Here is a 24,194-nt window from a genome sequence, read left to right as displayed (position 1 = left end):
AGGCCTTGAAGAAGACATTTAGCAGGTGGTTTGGCCTGAATGCACCCATGAAACATTTAAATTCAAAACATTTCAATTCTGGAAACATTTCAATTCCCCTTGCCCTGCCTTGGCAAGCAGCCCCTTGCATGGACAGGCCAGGCCAGCAGGACCGGTCTGCTTGTCCCACTGGTCCAGCAAAACATCCTGAGGGCTGGTAAAGCTGCCTGGAGCTCCAAGACATTTTAACCCCTGGGGTGCTGTGTGCTGTAGGGGAGCTGAGCATCCCTGGAGAGGCCGTGCCGCATCCTGACAACTCTTCCTCACCGTGGCGGGACTTCATGTGTTCATCACGACCATATGGTGAGATGGAGCCACACCACGCAGCCTCCTTGACTGGCAGCAGCTCCTACGCCCTGGCCACCACATGGCCTCTTTACACAGCACCCTGGGGTCCCTTGGGGAAACTGAGGCACCGAGGAGTGCAGCCCCATCTGCCTGCAGAAGTCATCAGCCCATCGCTGCTCAAGTGCAAGGCTGCAGATGAGGTTTATTGTCCATGGAGAGTTGATAGAAAGGAAGCTTACAAAATAAATAAGTATCTATATACGCCTATATACAGTCCACATGCCTCCCATGGACAGGCCTTGCACGCATGCAAAAGCACTTTGAAGCACAAATTAGCGCAATGACTTATTACAAACCGCTGTGTCGGGAAGGTTCGGGTACCTCCAGGAAGGTCGTTGCCCAAATCGCCACCTCTTCTCCTTCCCCATAAAGGCCAGCATCCCGACAGTAGTGCCACGCTGGACCCCAACCCCAGCCCGCTGGTGGCATCCCAGCCTGGTCCAGCCAGCCCTCGTGCCCCACTTTGGCTGCCCACCCCACTCCATGACTACCGTCCTTGGCCACAGTGTCCCCAAGTTCTTCCCAGTCCAATCTGCTCAGCTCATGCCCCTTCCAGTCTGAGATACCTGGCCATGCAGCCCGTTGTGGGGGCAGCAGGACATCGGTCTGTGCCCTGGTGGCATATTGGCCAAGGGACCTGGAAGCAAACTGGCACACGCTGGGGTGCCAACTGGTTCCCACCCCGTAACGTTGTAGGCAAAGGATGGGCAGGGAAGGTAAAACCAAGGACAAGGACAAGCAATGGAGCTCAGCCTCAGTTTCCCTGCTCAGGTCTTCACCCAACAGTGAAGGAGTACGAGCTCCAGCAGGGCAAGGCCCCCACCGCGCAGCACCCCTATATGTCCTCTGCTTTTGCACACCTACAAAGACACATGCACACAGACACGCACCCACACGCATGCTCTATCTACGTTGCTTCATCGCGTTGACGAGCTCCTCCAGCTTCAGGGCAAGGTGCAGGTCGCCTTTCACCTGCAGCCTCCCACTCATGTAGGCACTCAAGGGGCGCAGGTTGCCCAAGAAGAGGTCCTGCAGATCTTTCTCTGCCACCTCCAGAATGACGTCGGGGCTGCCCTCGGGCACGCCGCGGCCAGCTCGCCCGCTGCCTGTAGGACACGATGGGTGGGAGAGGGAGAAACAGAAGTCTTCAGGATCCAGCCTTTCCTGCCGGTGTTTCCTCCACTGTTTCACGTGGGTTGAGTTGGGCCAAGTGACAGACAAGGGCCTGACAGGGGGATTTTGGAGACAGGAGTCCTTACTCCTTATGGAGATAAATTTCTCTTGTGTTGCTCCACCAATGTCCTGTTACAGTGGTCCACCTCTAAGCCCTGTCCTACTTTTGCCATGGTGGGCTGGTTGTGCTGGTTTTGGCTGGGATAAAGTCAATTTTCTTCATAGTAGCTAGTATGGGGCCATCACTACAAATGTCCCCCCTTCCTCCTTCTTCCCCCAGCTTTTTATTGCTGAGCATGACGTCATATGGTATGGAATATCCCTTTGGTCATTGGGGTCAGCTGTCCCAGCCGTGTCCCCTCCCAACTTCTTGTGCACCCCCAGCCTACTCGCTGGTGGGGTGGGGTGAGGAGCAGAAAAGTGCTCTGTGTAAGCCCTGCTCAGCAGCAACAAAACCAGCCCTGTGTTATCAACCCTGTTTCCAGCACAAATCCAAAACATGGCCCCATCCTAGCTACTCTAAAATCAACTCTATCCCAGCCAAAACCAGCACACATGGCCACCAGGAAAACCATCAGCACCCACAGGTGAATGGATTAGGATGCTGGGAGGACATCTTCCAGCATGGCAGTGGCCCAAGGCGCTGGCCATGCATGTCCCTCCATCACTACCCCTTTGGGCTGGTGGCATACAAGAACCAACAAACCTTGACGTCTCTGGCCATCCCACCTGGCCAGCCACGAGGAGACCTAGCTGCCAATCTTCTATCAATACTCTCTTTCTGAAGGAAGACTCATGGTTTTAACCCAAAACAAATTATACTTTGGACTTTCAGGGAGTATGGACTCAAGGCCACGGTCATCAAACTGCAGTGCTCAGCTGATGGACCCTGGGGTGCCTGTCACGGAGCTACTAAACGGGCTTGGTTTGGGACCCCCTACCACCAAGCTCGGTGGGGTTCGCAGCATGCAAAGGGGGCACAGGCACCAAACACCCTCCCACCTCCAAGACAACAACCCCGAAAAGTGGTGACCTGAGGAGAGGTCTATGAAGTAGGTGCTCTGGGTGCCGCTGGGCAGGGTGATGTTGACCTGGTAGGATGCTCCCACTTGGCCGACCAGGGCCTCGGAGAGGACGGGCTCCACCGCTGAGAGCAGCTCATCCACACTGGGCTTCCTCCGGGCGCTGCTGGCGGCAGCAAGGAGGGGAGCGGTGGGAGGCTCCACCTCGTTCACCGTCTCCACGCTGTCTGTTGGGGACAATGAGACAGAAGTGGATTGCGGGGACACCTTTGGGTGGGTGAGCTTTGCTGGTCTGCATAGACCCACCAGAAAAGGTCTCCAGAGCAAAGAAACCCACTTATCTAGCAAGTTTCCAGCAAGGCAAGAAGAGGACAATATGGTTTTGCCAGTTCCTACTGCCTGCTCCTCTGTCTGCCATGGGTTACTCTTCCCCTGCTACCAGGGGGTGGAAAATCATCCCTGAAAGATATAGGGAGGCACAAATTGGTGCAGGGCTTCTGGAAAAAAACCCATGTTGACTCTCTCAGCAAGCTCAGGCTTGGGTTTGCCTGATGGAAATGCTGAGGACTAAGTTGGTCTTGAGCCCAGGCTCCTACAGATCTGCTCCTGCCCTCCCCAGTCCCATCTCCAGCATCTTGTTAGAAAGGTTGTGTTGTGCCACGTGCCGTACGGAGCTGTGCCCAAAGCAGTCCTCTCTCCTCCTCCCTGCCAGCCTATTGGGACTGTGCTTGCAGGAGCGTGATATCTCTCAGACTTTGACTCCTCTGTCAAACAGCCAGCAGACACAAAGGTCGTCGGGCAGGGGGGACATCCCCCAGCAGAGAAACGGTGGCTCTGGGTTGGTTACCTGCCTCCGGAGCGCCGGTCCCGCTGCCCGCCAGAGCCAGGGTGTTGCTGAAGAAATGGGCAGCCAGCTGCTGAATGGTGCCATCCAGCCCGGGCACGGGTGGCATGGTGACCAGAGGGCCCACAAGGTTCTCCCGGGGTGGCTGCAGCACGGCCTCCATGCTCAGCTCCACCCGGTCCACCTCCAGGCCCCAGGACTTGGTCATGTCGTTAATCTCCAGCTGCAGATCCGGGAAGAAAGGGAAAGGTGTTGGCAGCCCAGGCAGAGCTGAGTATGGTCATGGAGACCACCCACCACAGCACCCCCAACCATGGGCAGTCCCATAGCTTATACTTCTGCCACCCACCAGCTTTAAATGCAGGGTGTTGAACCAGGCTCAGTAGTCCATCTCCTCCAAGCTGTCCAACCCTGCTTGGCCAGTTGCTCTCCTGGCTTGGAGGAGGTCAGGACAGGGAGGACAGGTCTGGCTTGTTCTCCTTTCTCTGGCTCCCTCCCGAGCTGGCCCCTTTCCTCGCTCTCCCCTGGGCTCCGTGGGCTGGCATGGTGCTGGCATGGTGCTCCACCAGGCAGCATCTCTAACCTCCAAACTACCCCAGATACCCCAGAGATACCACTATATCTCCCCAGCCTCCTTTTATATCCTTCCTTGCAGATATTCAACCCACAAGCTCTTGGCCTGGCCCAGGTCGACTGTGGGCACTAGTCATCGTCCCTCTGCCACCGCCCTGTCCTGCTTCTCTTCCCAAAAGCCTTTTCCACTTTGCAGCCCCCTCCAGATATTTTCCTGGTGGAGATATGGAGGTGGAATTTCAGCCTGGAATTGTGCCAACAACACGTGGGCTTTTCTGTGTGGCCAAAGCCCTTCGAGATAAGCCACAGAGCTCCAGAGACCCACAGGCTGAAGGTGTCTGCTCCCCACTAATCACCACGTCTTCCCAGCTCTTCTCCTTGGCCAGGTCCATGGCCAGGTGGACTTTCAGCAGCTACAGCTTTTTCTTACTGTTTTTTCCACATCAAGAGCCTGAGGATCTGGGGGGGGCTTGGGGACTCTGTGCAGAGCGGGGGCAGTTCTCACCAGCAGCTGCTCCCCAATCCTCAGCTTCTCCATCTGGATCTCGCGGAGGCTCTTCTTCACCAAGGTCTTGGTCATAGCATTCTGCGCCGTCATCCGGGTGGCCGCGATGAGGTCTTTCACCATCATGACGGACAACACGGGGTCCCACACCCGGAATTGGACGTCGGCACCCATGGAGATGACCGCCCCATCCTTGGAGGTCACCTGGGGCAGAGGGGAGTCAGGATCTCTCCCCCTCTTTGCCCCACAGCCCAACCCTTGTGCATAGAGCCTGGCAGCAAAGGCATTCACTTTTTTCCCAGCTGGCAACTGGCTCTAGATCTCTTTATTAAGAGGGTTATTAGAAACAAAACCAACCCAAATGATGAAGTTTGGGCCAGTCTGAATGGTGAGGCCAGTTTCCAGCACTGGGCTGTTACTGAAAGACATCTGGGAAGGATAAGGGTTGATGTTTTTAAGATGTCTCCAGCCAGGAACGTGCACTGAACAAGGTGTGCAAAGTCAAGGGTTGCTTTTCAACCACAGGCAGGTGAGGACTGTGGGTTCACAGAACCAGCTACAACCCCCCTCGCCTCACCGTGAGGATGGAGGAACTGAAAGTTGGGTCCATGCACGGCACCAAGAGTCAGACCATCCCAAAATCCACCTGCTCTGTGTATTTTAGAGACGTCTCTCCATCCTGCCCTGAGGCCCAAGGCAGCTCACCTTGCAGGGGGGCACATTGAAGGCCCTCGTCCTCAGGTCCACTCGCTGCCAGTGATCGATGAAGGGCAGCAGCAAGACCATGCCGGGTCCCTGCGGCGCCCGGATTCGGCCCAGGCGGAAGATGATAATTCGCTCGTAGGTGGGCACGATCTGGAACAGGAAAGTTTAGACCAGGGCAGAAGCAAAACCCTGGGTCCTGCGGTGCCAGGAGCAATGGGACCAGGGGCAGCCGGGAATGGTCCCCCCCACGGAGGATGGGTTGTCATCCCACTTCTCATTTGCTTTCCTCCCTTACCTTCAAGGCAAACCATCCTGAGATGGGGAAGGTGACAACCATCAGCAAGAAGACCAAGGAGGTGATAATCCCATGGCAGATCCAGGACAGCCAACCCTGGGAGGAATCTGCAGGGGGGTGACAGGGGGATGTACCTGCTCCAAAACCCCTTTCCCTGCCTGTGAACCCCCATCCGAGCCTCCTCCCTGCACCCCAGGGAAGCTGGCATTGTGGGGAGCACCCAGCCAGCGCGACACCCTACAGCAAAGGTGGCAATAGGGAGGAAGGCAGCAACTCTCCTCTAAGGTTGGGACTCACCTGCAGTATTCCCGGCTGGCCCCAGAGGGTCTTGCTTGGATCCGAAGGAGAAGAAGCCCTTCTGGGCACCGTAGAGCCCGATGCTGGACTGCTGGAAGCGGTCAAAGTCTCCCAAGGGAAGGGCCTGGTATCCCGACCGGCTGAACATGGTTACTGGTGCCTGGCACGGGACCTCGCTCCCGGTGCTCAGAGCCCTCTAAGCCCGGCTCCCCGCTGCCATCGCAGCCCCCTCTGTGGCCAGCACAGCTTCTGCCTGCCCCCGACCGGATCCAACGTCCCTGCCCGGCTGCCTGCAACCCTCCCCGCCCTGACGTGCAACCGGAGAGATGCCGGAGAAGAGCTGACGAGCCCTGCTGCTATCACGCTTGCTAGAAGAAATCAAATCCTTCAGGGGGTTTCTGTGCCGGGGTCTCACCCAGGTCTCACCCAGGCTGGGAGCTGGGGGCTTCACATCCTCCTCGCGACCCTCTGGGCAGGAGCCGAGCCGGGAGACAAAAGCCGCGGCCCCGCAGCCGCCCTCCGCTTCGCACCCCCTTGGAACTGGGAGGTAACCCTGGGGTGTCCCCGGCCACCAGCCCCGTGGCCGTGGGGACCGGAGGCCGCAGCGAAGATGCTGCGGCAGGGAAGGAGGGAGCCGCTGGCGCTTCCTGGTCCGCCTGTCATGTGGCTGCTGACGGCACAGGGACGAAACGGCTCACGGCTCACGGCTCGGTGAGTTTTTCCGGAGAGGCCTTGCCCGGGAACTGCTCTGCCAGCCATGGGGAAGACAGGGTCCTCCATCGCACACACACCTTGGGGGGCTCCGGAGGGTACCCCAGCCCCACGGGGAACGGGGAGAGGTATTTTTCCCAGTGATTGCTGCTCCGGTGTGGCCTTCTCACCATGACAAAGCCCCCCCACCCCATCTCACCGGCCTGCAAAGGGTAGTGGAGACTAAAAAGCAGCCCGGAGCAGTGCTGCCGAGGATGGGGGGTGGCAATAGGGCAGGTTTAAAGCCCCCCCCGGCTGAAGTGGGGGCCTGAGACACTGCCCCAGACACAGCAGCAGCCCTTGCAGCCAAGCTGGCACCCAGACATGCACCCCAGCACAGCTCGGGGGGTCCAATCTAGCAGCTGAAGCAGAGCTTTGTCTTCCGACCCACCGGGTGCCAGCATCCCCACTCCGGTACCAGCATCCCCCCCGGTACCAGCATCCCCCCCGGTACCAGCATTCCCCACCCCGGTACCAGCATCCCCCCGGTACAGCATCCCCCTGGTACAGCATCCCCCCGGTGCCAGCATCCCCCCCCGATGCCAGCATCCTCACCCCCCCCGAAGTTTCCTCCGGCACCCCGGGGCAGCGGGGAGGCAGGAGCAGGCAGGGCGGAGGGCGCTGCCCGGGTGGGAGCGGGGAACCCCGGCTCCGGCTCGCTCCCGTCCCACCGACCAGCCCCCCCCGGCACCGCGCACCTCTCCGGTCCGGGGAACCCCTCTGCCCTCCCCGCCTTCTTCCCGCCAGCTCCTCCTCCTCTTCCTCCCCCAGGCAGGCTGGGGAAACGAAAGTCCCCGGTGAGCGCTCCTACGCCCCGTCGCTCGCATGCCCGACAGCCCCGCCGCCCCCCGGCCGCCCGACCCCGGCCCCCCGGCAGGTAAGGGGGGGGCTCCCCGCTTTTCTGGAGGGGGAGGCGGGACGGGGACGGGGGGCAAAGCCTGACCCAGGGCCCCCCCAAAGGGAGCCGCGGGGATTGCCTGCCTGGGTGGGGGGGCGTTGTTTTTTAGGTCGCAAAATCATTGCATGGAGGGGGGAAGGCGGTTAAGGGAGGGGTCTCTGCTTTATTCGGGGGGCTCCTGCCTGCGCCGCCGGGCTGGGGGAGGCCCGGGAGGGCGAGGGGTGGGGAGGGGGACACCTTTGGGGACAGGGCTGGTGCCAGCATCCCGGTGCTGCCCGGGAGGTTTTGCAGAAACCGGGGGGTACGGTCGCCAGGGCCCCTTCCTTCCCTCCCCAGCCCTCCCCGCTCGCAGGGCAGGAAGAGGCGGCAGCAGCAAAGCGAAAGAAAAATCGCTTTGCAGCCTTCGTTCCCCTCCCCCCAGCTTTGAAATCCAAAATTCCCCGAAGGGAAAGAGGTTGGGGAGGGAGGAGGGGAGCCTCCGAGGGTCCCACGCTGAGGGCAGGAACCCTTTGCAGCCAGAGAATCTCCCCGGGAGCCCCCCTTTTGCCTTGCCGGGGTGCTGCCACCCACTCGCCCTCGGCAAGAGGGACGGAGAGGAGCCGCTCACCCGCCTTGCGGCTCCCTTGTCCCTTCCCCGCAGCGGGGTGGGTAAAGTGGACTGCCCACGGACAGCCTGCATGGCTCCCACGGGTGGGACTGAGCCTCCCGTCCCCCTCCATCTCACCTGCTCCAACGGGGTCTTTCCCCCCCATCCCACCTAGATGGAGACGGTGCCACTGCCCCCACGGAGATGGAACCCCAGCCGGGTACATCCCCGTGCTCCCCTCCACCCCACCCGCCCGCAGTGAACGATGACTTCCAGTTCGTCCTCTGCGAGGGCTGCCGGCAGGAATCGCCCAACCTCAAGCTTCTCAACTGCCTCCACACCTTGTGCCTCGGTTGCCTGAGCGAGAACAAGCCCATCGGGCAGTGCCCCGTGTGCCGGACGGCCATCCCGCAGGCCAGCGGCATCCCCGACATGGACAACCTGCTCTTCACCAACCTGCAGGCCAGGCTCAAGGTCTACAAGAAGATCAGTGACAGCGGTGGCCCGAGATGCAGCCGGTGCCAGGGAGAAACGGCGGCGGTGTGGTGCTCTGAGTGCGAGGACTTCCTCTGCACCAAGTGCTTTGAGGACCACCAGTGGTTCTTCAAGAAGAGGAGCCACGAGGCCAGGAGGGTGGAGGACCTTCGTGCTGAGTCAGCCCATCGGTTCCTGGAAGACACCAGAAAGTCCTGCAACCTCTTTTGCTCCAGTCCTGGTCATGCCAACCAGGGCCACATCTCCAGGTGAGAGTGGTACCTTATCCCCAGGTCCCATCCTGCACCAAGGGCTTTGGGGCTGCTGCTCCAGGACCAACTCTGCCGGGAGGGCAGAGCTAAAGGGGTTTCATCTCCTGCCTTCATCACTGCTGCAGCCCTGATGAGACCTCGGGCAGGAGCAGGGTGTGATACGGGGCTGGCAGGTCCCCGGGAGGAGGGAGGGGAGCAAAAGTGGGTTGAACACCCAGCTTCATGCCCACATCGGCAGCTGGTGATGTGAGGCAAAACCCTTTCCTGCCTTGTGCCTCAGTTTCCCCTCTCGTTAAACTCCTCAGCTGCCCCTTGGGGGAGGGGGAATCATGCCCAGCACAGTGGAAATGCTTTTTTCCCTCCGGCTTTGAAGGATGCTCCCGTTTCCTTCCAGCATCTACTGCCAGAAGTGCAAGAAGCCACTGTGCTGCTCGTGCGCGCTGCTGGACAGCCAGCACGCCCCCTTCTCCGACATCCACAGCGAGACCCAGCGCAGGCAGGAGGAGCTGGGCACCATGAGCCAGAAGCTGAAGCAGAAGAGAAGCGGCTTCGAGGCCACCTACGCGGCGCTGCAGGATGAGGCCGCCCGGCTGGAGCAGGCGCAGCAGGAGATGCGGGAGCTGATCCGGCAGCGCGTGGAGCAGCTGGTGCGGCTGATCCGGCAGGAGGAAGAGGAGCTGCTGGGGCTGGTGGAGGCGCGGCAGGAGCAGGGCCGGCGGGAGCTGGCGAGGGAGCTGCAGCACGTGGAGGGGGTGCTGCGGCGGATGGAGGCGGGCGAGCGGCTGGTGGAGAAGATGAGCCTCTACGCCACGGAGCAGGAGGTGATGGACATGCAGCCCTTCATCAAGGACTCGCTGGAGGAACTGCAGCGGCTGCAGCCGCCGGCGGCCGGGGAGCGAGCGCAGCCCGGGGACATGGCCGAGTGCCGGGCCAGGCTGCAGGCGCTGGTGGAACGCGTCACCGGGCACCCAGGTCAGGACTTGCCACGGGGGTGGATCCAGGCACCCCACAGGCAGCGGGGACTTGGGCCAGCTCAGAAAGCCAATACCCAGCTCTGGGTTCTGCAGGGTTCAGAGCCACCTCCCTGCAGCAAAAGGAGCCCAAATTCACTCTTTTAGGGTGCTTATTTCCACTGGTCCAAGATGTGCTCCTTTGCTTATACAGCCAGAGCCCCTTTTTGGTCTCCCACCAATCTGACAGGCTCTGCTGATGCTGATTTCTGGGTTCCCAGAGGCTCCTAAACCCCTTGGGCCATCCCAAACCAAAGGGCTGGGAAAGGGGAAGGAGACCAGAGCTGTCTCTTCCTTGCTGCAGCCGCTGGGCAGGTTTTTCCCAGCTCGGCTGCTGCTGGGGTCGGGTGGGAGCTCCGGAGGCTCCAATTTGGGATTACAGCCCTGCTCTCTCCATTGCAGCTACCAATTCCGAAGCTGTCCCCGTGGTCGAGGTGGCCCTGGAGAACGACCTGGTGAGATTGTCCGTGTTTCTTCCCGGTGCGCTGCCGTGCAGGGAGGGTTCCTGCATCAGCCAAGACGTGGATCCCCCCTTCCTCTCACCTTTGCAAGCCTTTCCCAAGAGACCGCATTCCCCTTCCCAGCCCACCACTCCCACTTCTTTGTTACCAACAAACCCCCAGGGCTCTTTCTGCCTGGGCAGAGAAGAACCTGCTTTGTAGCTATCGTTTCCCGCTACCCAGGCGTGTTCCTACCGCATCCCGCTTCTCCGAGCCTGCTGCTTCATCCCTCGTTTTTAGCAGGGAAAACCGTAGGCTTCCCCGGCTGTAGCACTGCCAAACACCATAAGCCTTGAGCCAAGCTGGAGGGCCGGGCTGTGCCTCAGTTTCCCCCCTGCTGAGGATGTTTCTGCCTGCCCCCCCCGGCTCTGCCTGCTGCTCGGGGACACCCCAGCCCTGCAGAGGGGTCGGTGGTCTCGAGGTTCACCCTAACGCTGCTCCGCACTCTCTCCGCAGCAAGAGGAGCCGGTCCAGCCCGAGAGCCAGAGCATCTTGTCCACCTTCACCATCAGCCTCGCGGAGATGCAGACGAGCCCAGTAAGAACAGCCCCGGCCAGGCAGGAGCCTTTAGGGACCAGGAGATGCCACCCCAGCACTTTACATCCCCCGTGCTCTCCTTTCTCCAGGTTGTCCCCGTCACCACATGGCCCAAGCGGATGTTGCACTGCGTGGAAAAGGGCAGCCAGATCTCACCCAAGCTACTGAAGCTGGAGTCTGACAACACGCCAGTCCCCAGCGATCCCAGTTCAAGCCAGCGGGATGGCGGAAGGGGACCCAGCACCTCCGCGCCGAGCCAGAACTGCAGCAGCATCCGTGCCGCCAGCTGCCACAATGATGATGCAGGTGGGGACCGGGGACGTGGTCCTCCTCGTTACCCTATCTCTTCCTTCTCCTTATGGGGGTCCCCCATCTTTCCCAGCCTCTCTGCACCCCCCGTGCACTCAGAGCCGTGGCCAATCTCCCCTGGGTCAGAGAAGCAGAGGGTGGGAGCTGGTTCCCAGGAGGTAAATACGAGAGCAATGCCCAGGGGTGGATGCGGATGCTCCATCCAGCTCCATCCAGCTCCAGGTCCTGCCTCCGAGGTAGCCAAAACCAAGCCCAGGGAAGAGCAGAGCAGCAGGGCAAGTGTGCACAGAGGCTCCCCTGCCTCCTGTTCCAGGAGCTTTGGAATTTCCTGGGGCAAAAAACACTACAGTTTTTAGCAAAACGCATTTTCTTCCCGGAGCTCACCCAGCCCCACTCCAGCCTGCTGCAGCATCCCGCAGCGAGGGCTCCCAGGCTCAGCTCTGCAAAGAGGAGGGAGGATGAAATGCATCTTCTGGAGAGGCTGGTAGAGGGCCCGTGGGGGTGAAGCAGCAGTGGAGAGGTTGCCCCCACTGGGGGTGAATCCAAGAGCACCCAAGGGCCGGGTGGTTCGTAGTCCTGGTAGAAGCGTTTGCCCTCTGCTGCAAAAATCAGGAGATAAGGTCAGTCCTCCCACGGGGAAAAACGGTGGGATCCAAAAATCACAGTCTTGAAGCTTCAGCACCCTCCTGTTCCTTCCGCAGAAGTCACCAGCATCATCATCTGCAGCTCGGAGGACAGCGAGGAAGACACGGCGGTGAGTGTAATGCCAGACCTCCCTCCTTGCTGAGCCACGCCGCAGGCAGAAGAGGCAGCTGCACCCCGACACCTCTGGGGTGCCTTTTACTTTCCTCAAGCCATGCTCAGACCCGAGCCTTCTCCCTTCCTAGCATCAGTCAGAGACTTGCTTGCATCTTTCTCTTCCCCTTCGGTTGCTCCCAAGCGGCAGGGCATCTGGGCCATCCCAAATCTAGTCCTCCTGGGCTAAGACCTTTGCCGGTATCTCCTGGTATTCTGGAATAGCCAGGTCCTCTCTCGCAGGCAGCAAACCCCACTTTGATTTGCTCTGAGGTGGGATCCCTCACCAGCCGATGCCCCAAGATGACCCTTTCGAGTCGGTCCTTACGGCTTCTTCCTTTCCGCCTCGCGGGGAAGGTTGTTCTCAGCTTAAAAAAAAATCGATTTCCCTGTAAAAATCAAGTTTGCGAGTTGAATGTCGCATCCGTGCTCGGAGAGTTCATCCCTCCTGTGCCTACACAGCTGAGAAGCTGCCGGGAGCCACCAGAGCAGGTAGGGACCACCTGAGCATCCCCAAAGTGACATTTCCGAGCTCCCGGCCGTGACATTTCACAAATGCAACACATTTGGTGTTGCAACCAAATGGCCCTGGCCGAGGTGGTTAGATGAACCAAGGGCATGGGATCCCCGCCGAGGTACCCCATCACGAGCACGAGCAGGGGATCCCTTTGGAAATGGAGGCGAGCGTGGCTGATTTGGGATCAGGGAGGGATTCCAGCACTGGCTAAATGAGGGGTTAACAGCCCCATATTTTTTTTTTTTTTTGTATAAACCAATGCAGCAGCTCTTCTTACTCTTCAATAAAGCTGTTTCCAGATTAAATCTCAGCCTGCTGCTGGCTTCCTTATTCATTTTTTACCTTTGCTGTTTTTCCTTGCTCTCCTGATTCATCTCTTAACAGAGGGGAAAAAAAAAGAGTTGTGGGGCTAAAACCCTGTCCCCACTCCCTGCTAGTCCAAAAAATCCTGAGGCTGGGGCTTTTGGGGATGTTAGCAGCTTGCTGTGAGAAATCCCTGCGTGAATCAAGCATCCTTTGGTACGATGTGGATTTAAGGGTGCAGGCTGAAAAAAGAGAGGTCCCAGGGGTATAAACATCTCGCCGGTTTTCTGGTGCTGAGCACTAGAAAAGTGCAAGCTTGAGAGCTGGGAAAAATTGGTTTAAAGCCTGGAAAAGGGGGAAAAAAGAGCAGCTGAGTGAGAAAAAAGGCTGAGCCATGGGATGAGGCAGCGGGATGCAGCCCTGGGAAGCTGCAGCCTTCAGGGGGTGGAGGGCAAGGGCTGAGGACCTGCCTAGAGGCTCAGACATCTGAAAGGAGATTTTGGGGCTGGGGAGGAACCTTCGTGGGCTCACCTGGGGACTGTCACGCTCTGCGCGCTGAGCTGAAGCCGCAAGAGCATCGCCAGCGCCCAGCTCTGCCTGGATCCATCGCCCACGGCCATCGTGGTGCTACGGGCGTGTGTCTCTGTGTGGGTGATTTTTCTCTCCAAAAATCCCGCACGTTTTCCCTCTCTGCTTAACCCTTCGATAAAACCTTTTTTTTTGCATAGAAATTCCATTTGCTTGTTGCTGGTTTGGGTAACAAGAGCATCTGCGATCACATTTTGTTGCCGATTTTGGTTCATCTAACTCCCTTCAGGCCATTTGGGTCATTCTGGGCACAGCCAGGCAAGGAGGACACGGGTCACTGCCACCACCCAGCCACCGGTACCATCCTTCTCCTGCCCCTTCCCAGACAGAGGAACCCCATATGCCCTTCAAACACCTAATTTTAACCTGGCGTTTAAACGATCCCACGTTCCCTGAGCCGGGGAGCGCTTGGTTTTGTTCACGTGCCTGCAGACACCGGTCCAGCCACGTTTCCACCACTCCTGGGCTGCAGGTGAAGATGCAGAGAGCTGGTGCGGAGGGAGATGGACCCCCCCCATCGCTGCAGGGTGCCCAGGCCAGGGGTGCAGGATTGTCCCTGAGGGAAAGAGGGAGGAAAACCAAGGTTGGAACCTCTTGAGTGCATTGCTGTCCTACTCTTCCCGTAGGGAGGTATTCTCTGTGGATGTCCATCCCTGCTGAGGCTGGGCAGGGGGTGGTTGGTGTGGCTGCTTTTACTCACCCTCGGGAAGCACCGCTGCAGGCACTGGATCTGCTGAGCCTGGAGAGGCACCAAACCTCCTCCTGGCTCGATTCAATCCTCTTTCCCTCTAGACACCAACCAGACCTTTAAGTCGAGCGGTATCTCATGTGGTAAGGTTGCTCAGCCGTGTTTATGTCCCTGCATGAGCTGCATCCACATGAGATGTGCAGAAAGGGACAGCAAGTCCCCGGACCTGCGTGTTGTGTCCCTCTGGCCACTGCCTGGATCCCACCCCCTGCTTCGGACGAGCTGCATTCAGGGCTCTGCTTTTGCTCACTTGGCCCAGATCCTGGCTTTGGGCCCTCAGTAGAGGTCCCCATGGCCAGCCCACTCCTGAGACACAACGCACACCCAACCCACCCCTGGCAGTGCCGGGACATCAGACCCTCTGGGTTTCATTGCATTGCTCACAGCCAGGTCCTTGCCCATGGCCAATGGTGCACCCAAGGGTGCTCCTCATGCCTTCCCAGCCAGGTCCAAGCAGGCAGATGGGACTTGGCCCCCTTCCCCAATCTCTTGCAGGCTTCCAGCAGGCCCAAGGACGGCAAGAAGCCCTCCAGCCCCACGTGGTCTGGGAACGGCACCTCACCCCACCACAGCACCGGCCCCTCCAGCCCCTGGGACAACGGGTCGGAGCTGAGCACCTTGGTGTTCCTCAGCTTGAAGGTTGACGAGAAAAGTGAGCATTGCCTTTCCCGGGCACAGGGGGCTGGGGGGACAAAGAGGGGCACCCCCAAATATTTACTCCAGCCCCATCCTTTCCCCTCCACAGCTCAGCGCATCACGGAGGTGGCAGTGGCCAACGGAGAGCACTCCTTCAAGGTGCTGATTCAGACGCCCGAGTCGGTGCTGGCGCTGCTCTCCCAGGGTGTCCCCATAGAGGTGGGGATGCAGCACCTCCTCTGGTACCTCTCCTCGCTCCCCAAACCCATCCTCATCATCTATAACTTCTGGGCTCCGGAGCTGTCCACTCTCTTTAAAGCCCTGGATGCCACGGGCAGGAAAGTGGACTTCTGCCACATTGTGGGTGGTTATGTGGATATGTTGTCCTTGATGAAACAAAAGCTGCCCAAAGCCCCTTCCTACAAGCTGAGGAACCTGCTGAAAAGGCACCTGCAGCGGCAGCTCAACGAGGGCAGCGCGCTGGCCATGGCCAAGGCCTTGCAGGAGCTTTGGGGAGCCCTGGAGCTCCCCACCCGTGCCGACGCGGGGATGATGTTCACCCACTGCAACCTGCAGAGCTACACCGTCCTGCAACCCCTGGTACAGGAGAAGCTGCTCACCAGGAGGGCGGCCAAGATCCTGGCCCTGCGCAACCTCATCCTCTGGGAGCTGGAAGAGGTGTGAGCGCAACCGTGGGGTGAGCTGAGCTGGCCAGGTCTCAGGCGAACCCCGCCAGGGATGCAGGGATGCTCGCAGCGGCATCGAACAGGACTCGCAGACCCTCTCTGCTTCCCCAGCATGGGGCTTAAAAGGTTCAGGACCCTGGGTCAGCTCTAAAGGGAAGAAACCACCCAATCAAATGAATATCTTTATAAAAATCAATTACACAGCGCAGCCCAGCGTCATTTATTGGGGTGTCTCCACCCCTCCTTTTCCCAGCCAGGCGGGAAGGGAGATACTCGGAGCGCTGTTCGCAGCAGGTACCTTGCCCCCCCGCCCCGCAGCCTGGATGCGGCCCCCCGGGTGACAGGCAGAGGTTGCCAGCGGTGTCGCCAGCCGGGGCTGTGTGCGACAAGGCAGTGCGGGACACACACCGCCAGGTGTCCTCTGTGTACAGCCGCACACGGCCGGGCGCGCAAGGACCGGTCCTCTGCTTGTACACGCACACCCACACCCGCTTGTGCACACGCACACCCACACCCGCTTGTGCACACGCACACCCACACCCACTTGGGCACACGCACACCCACACCCACTTGGGCACACGCACACCCACGCGTCTCACACGTACACGCATCCCTGGAGCCCACCGGTTGTCCCTTCCGTACCTGGGAGGTACTGCGACCATCACCGGGGCGTCTGGTCTGCGGCATCGGGCACAGAGAGAGAGGGGTAGGGGGGGATGAACAGCCTCTGAGTGGGTCGAGGTGGGTGAAGATGGGCAGGAAAGGGATGCGGTGAAGGTCTCCTCTCCCAGAGGGTGCGGTGGGAGCTGCCAGGCTTGGAAAGTTGGGGGGAGATGGGGAAGAAACGTGACCCCCATCTTCTGGGAGCCCCCCGGGAACACGCAGTGGCCTGGACACAGCTGTGAACTATTGGAGCGGGGTCTCGGCCAGCGAGGCAGGGATAGGCAAGGGGCTGCCTTCCCCCCTGCCTGTCCTGCCTGCTCCCTTCCCCGGCTCAGGGAAGAATCGGGACAGACCCAGCACCCTGCAGCTCCTCACAGGGAGCAATCCCAAAGGAGCCCCCACGACGACACGGCGGCACGCAGGGCTTCTCACCAAATTCAGACGATGCTGTCTCACCCTGGGGATTCTCTGGTGGCTGATACAGGGTTGTGCGCGGGGAGCAGCCTCTACAAGGGGCACAGCCGGAGGAGAGCAGACCCCATCTGTCTGCTGTCACCGGCCTCATCAAAGTCTTGTAAAACAATAGCGAAGTCAATGGGCTGCGGGAGCCAGATTAGCTGTTTCTTTGCCCTGAGCTGCCGTAAAGCTCATTCATCCGGTTAGAAAAGGGTTTGTCACCGCAGGGTGAGCAGAGCAGCACCCAACAAGCCCCAGCCCTGGAGGAAGGGGTACCCCTGCGGGGTGAGGGCTCCCCAAAGGTCCCACCAGCTTCCACCTCCAGCTTCTACACACTCGCAGGCTGGTACAGCCCCGCTTGGACCTCCCTTCCACCCACACGAAAATCCCCCTCCAAGCCAGAGGTATAAGGAAGAATCGGAGTCTCTCTGCTTTTTTTTAGAGCAATAAATAACTTTACTGAATTAAGCGAATCTCCTGAAATGATATATAATATGCTGCTTGCTTGATTGGCTGTTATTAATAATGCATTGCTCAATCTAAACCATTCATAAAACGAGTCCCTGCTAGCCCCGAGCAAAGTGCTCTGGGACTCAGGAGGGGAAAAAAAAAAAAAGGCAAGAAGGAGCAGCATAAATCCTTTCTGTTTATGAAAATGGATTTCTTCCCCCAACAATCATGCAAAACTAATTAGAGCCAAAGGGCCGGTTCCTCTGCCTTTGATTATGCCCTGCGAGATCGCTCAGGTGGGCTGGCCAGGGTGGGTGGAAGTCCAAGGCAGAGAAGGATTTGCCCCAGTAAGCCTGAGAAAGGTTACCTGGATTATATTTCTAATAAAAACATCAGCCTGCTAACATCCGAACAGGTTTGCATCCCATGGACCACCAAGAGCAGAACTCTTAAATATTCGGCGAAGTGACGAGGCAAAGCTGAGGGAAGCCTTGGCTAGATGGAAGAAGAAGCCACATCGTCTCTGGCCCACCAGGTCCTGCAGCCAGGATGCTCCCGGGGTGGTGGCTTGAAGCACTCACCTGAACTTGGAGGAGCTGGCTTGCGGCTAGAAGCTAGAGAAGCCAGAAGAGCCCAAACTGGGAGCTTGGCCTTCTCCTCCTTAAACAGGCAATGCCCCTGACCAGCATGGTGAGGAGGGCTCCTCCGGCTCCTCCCTCAGACACCAGTTGGAGGTTAATGGTGTAAATCAGCAAACCCTCATTGTCCGCAGTGGTGGTCCAGTGATTCCTCCAGCTGGGAGGCTGCCCTCATTTATACCAGTGGGACACCTGTGCCCAGAGCTGCGATGGTCAACACCAGCTGTAGATCTGGCCCCCAGCCCAGCTTCTACTTGTCACATGTTTAGGAGCAGGCTGAAACTTAGGGTGCCTGGGGCTGAGGCAGGTTTGGTGTGAGAAGGAGAGGTTGACAGCCCCAGAGCCTGCTCTTCCATCCATCCACGCACCCACCCACCCACCCATCCATCCATCCATCCATCCATCCATCCATTCACCCACCCATCCATCTATCCACCCGTCTATCCATCCACCCATGCACCCATCCATCCATCCATCCATCCAGGCCTCCATCCTCCACCGTCCTTTCTTGGAGCTCTCATCTGAAGGGATTGAAAAGCCACCGCAGAGCACTGTTGTTGTTCCCTGCGCTCAGCCCATGGGAAACTGAGGCACAAATGGTGTCACAAACCCCACACATCGTGTCCGCTGGGGAGGCATGAATGGGCAGGTGGATGGATGATGTAACCCATGCCATGCAGCTTCATGCTACGATGACCTCCAGAATGTGTAGGTTGGGGTCTGGCCCTCAGGAACAGGAGGAGGGATGTGTTATCCATCCCATCACACGTGCCTCATCCCCTGACCCATTTCTAGCACAATACGCTGCCTTCAATGCTCCTGAAACGCTGCCACCGTATCTAGGACATTTGGGTTTCTTCCTCTTGCATGATGAATGAAGGCATCTTGAGAAGAGCTCAGCGTAGTGCGGTGGATAGCAGCCAAGCCAGAAAGCGAGCATCTTCTCCATGTTGGCCACATCCTTGTGGCATTTTAACCTACTTTCATGCTTCTCAAAGCAACTTTGCAGTCTTGCAGCCCTGTGTTTCCCACCTGAGCTCTGCAGCCCAAGTCCCAGCCATGGGTCAGTCCCATCAAGGGCTGATCCACGGTCCCGCAGCCCCATGGCGGCGTGGAGACATGCAATAACCTGACACGCAGCAGCGAGGGGTGAGGAGCAGTGTGGGTACATACATGCTTGGAGATGCCGAGCTCTCAAGTGCTGCCCCACTGACCATGGGACTCCCTGCCGTGGGGCTTGGGAGAGGCTGACAGCCTGTGGGCGTTCAGAGAGTGAGCAGAAAGGGGGAAAAAAAAAATGCCTATAAACCACAACTCTAAATGTGCGATGCCGTAATTCCCCGAGCTGCAAATTGCTAGTGCTTGGGAGAGTGTCACGGTAAGGGTGAGGGCATGCTTGGGCGACCAGCCAGCCGCGGGGATGGGAAGGGAGTGAGTCATGGCTCAGCCCCAGAGATGCTGAGAGCACCTCGGCGGTTCAAACTCCGCTCCAGCAGCAAGGGAGACGTGGAAGCGCTGCCCTGCAGATGTCTGCGCTGGATTTGAAGCGGTGCCTCCCTCCTGCTTGACCCCTCTGCAGATCCCTGTAGCCCCTCAAATTGAGGTGGCCTTGTCCATCTGCTTGGGACAGTCCCCTGGACCATGCCCAGGGCTTTTCTGGGGGATGTCAGTTGGGCTGGTCCAAAACTGTGTCGGGGAGCGTGGTGACAGCCGTGGTGTAGGTGGCCACGGTGCAACACTCGGACGGTGTTGGTTCACTTGCATGGAAACAAGGCATTTTTGGTGGCCACCCATCATCCAAGCACCTCGCCCACCCCGTGGGTGTCAGCGACCCACCAGCCCTCAGATCGCAGGGCTGAAGAGAAACTGAGGCCGACCACTCTGGCCGAGGTGGTCCCCGGGCACCAGGCGTCAGGCTGGGGGACTTTGGACACGGCTCCTGGGAAAGCAGAGGTGCCTGGAGCCGGCATCGAGAATCAGACCTGGCATTTTGCTGTCAAGCAGCTTCCCCTCTCTGCCCCTCCAGCCATCACCCCACCTCCGTTCCCGGCTCCCCCCCTCCGTCCTTGGGAGAACACGCCCATCCCCGTGGCCTCGGGGCGGGGATGCGGAGCCGGGCTCCCCCCGAGGGAGAGGTGACCGGGCTTTTACTCTGCCTGCGAGCAAGCAGGGAGGCGGCGAGACCCCCCCCAGACCCCCGAGACTCCCCACCCCCGGACCCCCCCGGGACGTGCCCAGCCCCCGCGGGGGGCGGGGGTAGCCGCAGGGCCGGGTCGCAGCTTTAGGCGGGGCCGCTGGCTGTCGCGACAGAACCGTTATCGGGGACACCGGGGGAACCGGGATGACCCACCCGAGTCCATGCGGAGCCCGCCCCGGCCCCCCCGGCAGAGCTCCCGGGCGCAGCCGCCGGTGGGGCTGAGATGGAGGGGTGCGGGGCGGGGGGCGGGGGGGGGGCGGGGGGCAGGAATCGATCCCGCTCACAAAATCAATGATTTCTCGGGTTTCTCATGGCGGGGGGAGAGGCGAGGGGCAGGGCCGGGGGGGTGGGGTGGGAGAACAGACCCCCATGTCGAGGCGAAAGTGCGGAGGGGAGAGGGGGCTTCCCGTTACCGCGCCTTTCCACGGGGTTGAAACCTTCAGGAGGAAGAGGAGGGAGAGCGGCCCCGTCCCGGGAACCCCCCGTGTCCCCCCCCCGCGTCTCCTTCCCCCTCCGCTCGAATGTCTAAAAGCTCTTTGCATTCAATTAGCGCCCTGCAGAAGGGAACCACCCGCGACGGGACGGGCTGGGGCGGCGGCACACGCCGCACATCGCCCCGCAGAAATACCGCATCGCCCGGGCAGGGGGGGCGGCAGCCCCGCGGGGGGCGACCGGGAGGGCTGGGCTGGGTCCCGAGCACCGGTTCCCCGTCCACAAGGGCTTCCCAAAGGCCTGCGGCCCCGCGATGTCCCGGGAGGACGGGGGTAGCCGTGTCCCGTATCCGACCCGACGGCGTCCCGGTCCCTCCGGGGGGGACCGGGGGAGGCGACCCGGAGGGAAAGCGGGAAGCGGGGAGGGGGGCTGGATTATGGCCGCTGCCAAGTGCGTGTGAGTTGTACTCGTTGCTCTGCGGGGAGGGCATTTATTATGGTTATTTTGGGGGGGAAAAAAGGGGGGGTGCCGTGCCCGCCCCGGGAAGCAGCCGGCTCCGTCCCCGCCGGAGGCTGGCGAGCGGCGGCGGTGGGTGGGTGGTGGGATGGGAAAGGGGTGGCGAGGAGGGAGGGGGCAGCCGTGCGGAGGGGGAGGCTGGCAGAAATGCTAATTCCTCCCTTCGCTCTCTCCTCGGCAACCCAGTGCCCGTACGGCCCCGCTCCGGCTCGCAGCTCAGCCCGGAGAGGTGCGGGGGTACGGGTGGGGTCCTCCCACTCCTCGCCGCGCCCCTCACCGTCGTGTCCGGGCTGGCGGAGGCTCCTCCGTGCCACAGGGACGGGGGTCGGGAGGAGGATGCGGAGGACCGGTAACGGCGAAGAGAAGGGCTGCGCATTGCTTAACGCCACTTAGGAGCGGGTAAGGTGCGGGGTCACCCCCGGTGCGGCGGGGGGGGACGGACAGGGGCGAAGGGGGGGCTCAGGGGAGAGAGGAAAATAGGGAAGGAGAGAACTAGGGAGAGACGGAGAAGGGAGGGAGAAAAGTGGGGAGAGGAAGAGAGAAAAGGCTGGAAGGAGAAAGAAAGAAAAAAGAAAAGCGAAAGAAATAATAGGAAAAGGAGAAATTAAAGCAGAGAAGAAAGAAAACGAGATTTAATTTTTTTTTTGGGGGGGGGAGAAGAAAAGCACAATCAAGACAAGAAAAAGAGAGTGAGAAGGGTGGGAAGAGCCGGGGGGGAAAGGGAGGAAAACGGGGGAGAGGAGGGGAAGGGGGCAGAGGGGATGCGAAGGAGCGAGGGGCGCGGGGGCGGCTGCCGGGGGGAGCCGGGCACAGACAATGGGGCGCGGCCCCGCCGCCGCCTCTCGCCGGGCGGGGACCGGGGCCGGGAGCGGGGCGGGGAGAGGGGGCGGGAGCCCTGAGAGCCCCCTGTGTCCCTTGGCAGGGGGAGATGGCCCCGCTGCTGTCCCTGTGGCTGGTGGCCCTGCTCGGCTTGGCCCGGGCGTGCCCCGAGCCCTGCGCCTGCGTGGACAAGTACGCCCACCAGTTTGCCGACTGCGCCTACAAGGATCTTCAAGTGGTGCCCACGGGGTTGCCCTCCAACGTGACCACCCTCAGCCTCTCGGCCAACAAGATCACCTCGCTGCAGCGACGTTCCTTTGTGGAGGTGACCCAGGTCACCTCCCTCTGGTTGGCACACAACGAGATCCGCTCCATCGAGCCCGGTACCTTTGCCATCCTGGTGCAGCTGAAAAACCTCGACATCAGCCACAATCAGATCGTGGACTTCCCCTGGCAGGACCTCTACAACCTCAGCGCTCTCCAGCTGCTCAAGATGAACAATAACCACATGGCTCTGGTGCCTCAGGGGGCTTTCCACACGCTGAAGGACCTCCGGTCCCTACGCATCAACAACAACAAGTTCACCACCCTTGCAGAAGGTATCTTCGACTCACTTAGTTCCCTCTCCCACCTGCAGATCTACAACAACCCCTTTGAGTGCTCCTGCAAGCTCCAGTGGTTGAAGAAGTGGATGGACAGTACGCTCATCTCCATCCCCGAGAAGGACTCCATCACTTGTGCTCTCCCAGAGCAGCTCCGAGGAGTGCCGGTGGGGAAGATCCCAGACGTGCAGTGCACCTCGCCTACCGTGCAGCTCACCTATTACCCCAACCTGGACACCACGGAGCTCTTTGACGGCTTCACCCTGACACTGCACTGTGCCGTGACGGGCACCCCGCTGCCCGAAGTGAGCTGGAAGATCCGCACCTCCAGCCAAACCCTGGAGCTCAATGGGAACCCAAAGGAGAGCGCTGGGAAGGACCTCCCCAAACAGGACCCTGAGCGCTTCTTGGTCTTCAAGAACGGCACGTTGGTGATTCCCCACCTGAGCAAGCGGGAAGAAGGCACCTACACCTGCCTGGCCACCAACGAAATGGGGAGCAATCAGACCTCGGTCAACGTGGCTGTGGCGGGCACCCAGAAATACCCACTGCAGCCCGGGAGGGACCCACTGGGGGGTAAAGCACAGCCAGGTGACAAGAAGCCTGGGGCCAAGGGAGCGAAGAACAGTGTGCTCATGCCAGATGAGAGGAACAAACCCCTCGGTCCCACCCGGCAGAGCCAACCATCCTCGGCAGCTGGGACAGAGTCCGCGGGAGACGGGCAAGTCCCTTTCCAGCTTCCACCCTTTGAGAAGAAGTGTGGCTCCGCGCAAACCAGCAAGTACATTTCCAACCACGCCTTCAACCAGAGCGGCGACTTCAAGCAGCACACGTTCGACCTGGGGGTGATCGCCTTAGATGTGTCGGAGCGCGATGCCCGGGTGCAGCTCACGCCCACCTACATGCAGCCTGAGAAGGTCCACCTCAGGATGCTTTACCTGTGCCAGGAGAGCAGCCAGGGCCACGCCTTGGTCCAGTGGTCCAAGATCGAGGAAGGGGTGAACTCATACTGGTTCCAGGGCTTGAACCCTGGTACCAACTACTCTGTGTGTCTCACCTACCTGGGGGAGGACTGCCAGGTACAAGTGGTCTTCACCACCAAAAAAGAGATCCCCTCGCTCATCATCATCGTGGTCGTGAGCATCTTCTTGCTGGTGCTGGCCACCTTACCCCTGATGGGGGCCACGTGGTGCCACCTCCTCTCCAAGTACCAAGGGAAGACCTACAAGCTCATCATGAAGGCCCAGAACCCGGACCAGATGGAGAAGCACATGGCCGCCGACTTCGACCCCCGCGCCTCCTACCTGGAGTCCGAGAAGAACTACAATCCCAGCGAGGTGGGGGAAGCAGACGTGGAGGAAGAAGACGAGGAGGAGGAGGATGACGACGAAGGAGGCAGGCGGAGGAGGAGGAGAGAAGCCGAAGGGGCTCCGGAGCTGGAGCGAGAGGAGAGCGTGGCAGCCAGCTCCATGGCGGAGTCGCAATCCAAAGCCAACGGCGAGGAGTTCGAGGTCCGCTCCGAGTACAGCGACAAGCTGCCGCTGGGCGCCGAGGCTGTCACCATCTCCCAAGAGATCAACGGCAACTACCGGCAGCGCCCCCGCTGAGCCTCCCCGCACCCCCTCCGCTCCCCCCGGTCCCCACCTCCTCCCCGGCACGCCCCCCCTGCCTCCCGGCGCATCGCCGCTGCTTTTCCTCCGAGGAAAGACCGAAGCATCCTCAGCGACGCCGGCCTGACCTTCCTCCTCCTTCTCCTCTTCCTCCTCCCTCAGGCGGCAGGTCCCCGGGGAAGGGACTTTGCCCCCAGGATGCTCGATGCGGGCGGGACGTTTCTCCCACGATTTCGTTTCTGTTTTGGGTACCGGCGGTCCTCGCTCCTGGCTCGGCGGCAACACCGCAACGATTCCCGGTCCCCCGCCCACCTCTGCCCTCCGCTCGCCCTGTATTTTCTTTCCCCTTAAAGGAAAAAAACGAAAAAAAGAGAGAAAACAGGTAAAAGAAAAAAGCCCGA

At 60.1% G+C, this 24,194-nt stretch overlaps 3 protein-coding genes across 4 annotated transcripts; 2 read left to right on the top strand and 1 right to left on the bottom strand.

Annotated features, from left to right (window-relative positions):
- Nucleotides 1-510: 510 nt before the first annotated feature.
- Nucleotides 511-6,574, bottom strand: STOML1 (stomatin like 1). Its single transcript, XM_075160554.1, has 7 exons — nt 5,802-6,574; nt 5,505-5,611; nt 5,210-5,359; nt 4,505-4,708; nt 3,430-3,649; nt 2,594-2,809; nt 511-1,493 (listed from the first exon to the last, which is right to left on the bottom strand). Exons 1-7 carry the CDS (start codon nt 5,947-5,949, stop codon nt 1,291-1,293), a joined length of 1,248 nt encoding a protein of 415 aa, XP_075016655.1. The 5' UTR covers nt 5,950-6,574; the 3' UTR covers nt 511-1,290.
- Nucleotides 6,459-15,611, top strand: LOC142086877 (protein PML-like). Of its 2 annotated transcripts, none has more exons than XM_075160552.1 (10): nt 6,459-6,512; nt 7,327-7,428; nt 8,211-8,778; nt 9,176-9,753; nt 10,194-10,246; nt 10,748-10,828; nt 10,918-11,134; nt 11,839-11,891; nt 14,584-14,740; nt 14,834-15,611. In XM_075160552.1, exons 2-10 carry the CDS (start codon nt 7,377-7,379, stop codon nt 15,406-15,408), a joined length of 2,334 nt encoding a protein of 777 aa, XP_075016653.1. In that variant the 5' UTR covers nt 6,459-6,512; nt 7,327-7,376; the 3' UTR covers nt 15,409-15,611. The 2 variants fall into 2 exon arrangements, with proteins under 2 accessions (XP_075016653.1, XP_075016652.1); XM_075160551.1 differs by having other exon boundaries at nt 6,465-6,512; nt 7,323-7,428.
- A 5,386-nt stretch (nt 15,612-20,997) lies between these two features.
- Nucleotides 20,998-24,194, top strand: LOC142086474 (immunoglobulin superfamily containing leucine-rich repeat protein 2-like). Its single transcript, XM_075159535.1, has 2 exons — nt 20,998-21,161; nt 21,685-24,194. Exon 2 carries the CDS (start codon nt 21,691-21,693, stop codon nt 23,788-23,790), a length of 2,100 nt encoding a protein of 699 aa, XP_075015636.1. The 5' UTR covers nt 20,998-21,161; nt 21,685-21,690; the 3' UTR covers nt 23,791-24,194.

The sequence above is a fragment of the Calonectris borealis genome, chromosome 11 (assembly GCF_964195595.1).
Source record: "Calonectris borealis chromosome 11, bCalBor7.hap1.2, whole genome shotgun sequence".
Classification (NCBI taxonomy): Eukaryota; Metazoa; Chordata; class Aves; order Procellariiformes; family Procellariidae; genus Calonectris; species Calonectris borealis.
The sequence above is the reverse complement of the archived record's forward strand: the minus strand, read 5'-3'. Positions and strand labels throughout refer to the sequence as shown.

Excerpts from the sequence above, each read along its gene's own strand:
- STOML1 (XM_075160554.1), bottom strand. The coding sequence starts at position 5,949 with ATGTTCAGCCGGTCGGGATACCAGGCCCTTCCCTTGGGAGACTTTGAC. Across the intron at positions 3,650-4,504 it reads GGATTGGGGAGCAGCTGCTG|CTGGAGATTAACGACATGAC; the intron begins GTGAGAACTGCC and ends CCGGATCTGCAG. Across the intron at positions 1,494-2,593 it reads CTTCATAGACCTCTCCTCAG|GCAGCGGGCGAGCTGGCCGC; the intron begins GTCACCACTTTT and ends CGTGTCCTACAG.
- LOC142086877 (XM_075160552.1), top strand. The coding sequence starts at position 7,377 with ATGCCCGACAGCCCCGCCGCCCCCCGGCCGCCCGACCCCGGCCCCCCG. Across the intron at positions 7,429-8,210 it reads CGACCCCGGCCCCCCGGCAG|ATGGAGACGGTGCCACTGCC; the intron begins GTAAGGGGGGGG and ends CATCCCACCTAG. Across the intron at positions 14,741-14,833 it reads CTTGAAGGTTGACGAGAAAA|CTCAGCGCATCACGGAGGTG; the intron begins GTGAGCATTGCC and ends TCCCCTCCACAG.
- LOC142086474 (XM_075159535.1), top strand. The coding sequence starts at position 21,691 with ATGGCCCCGCTGCTGTCCCTGTGGCTGGTGGCCCTGCTCGGCTTGGCC.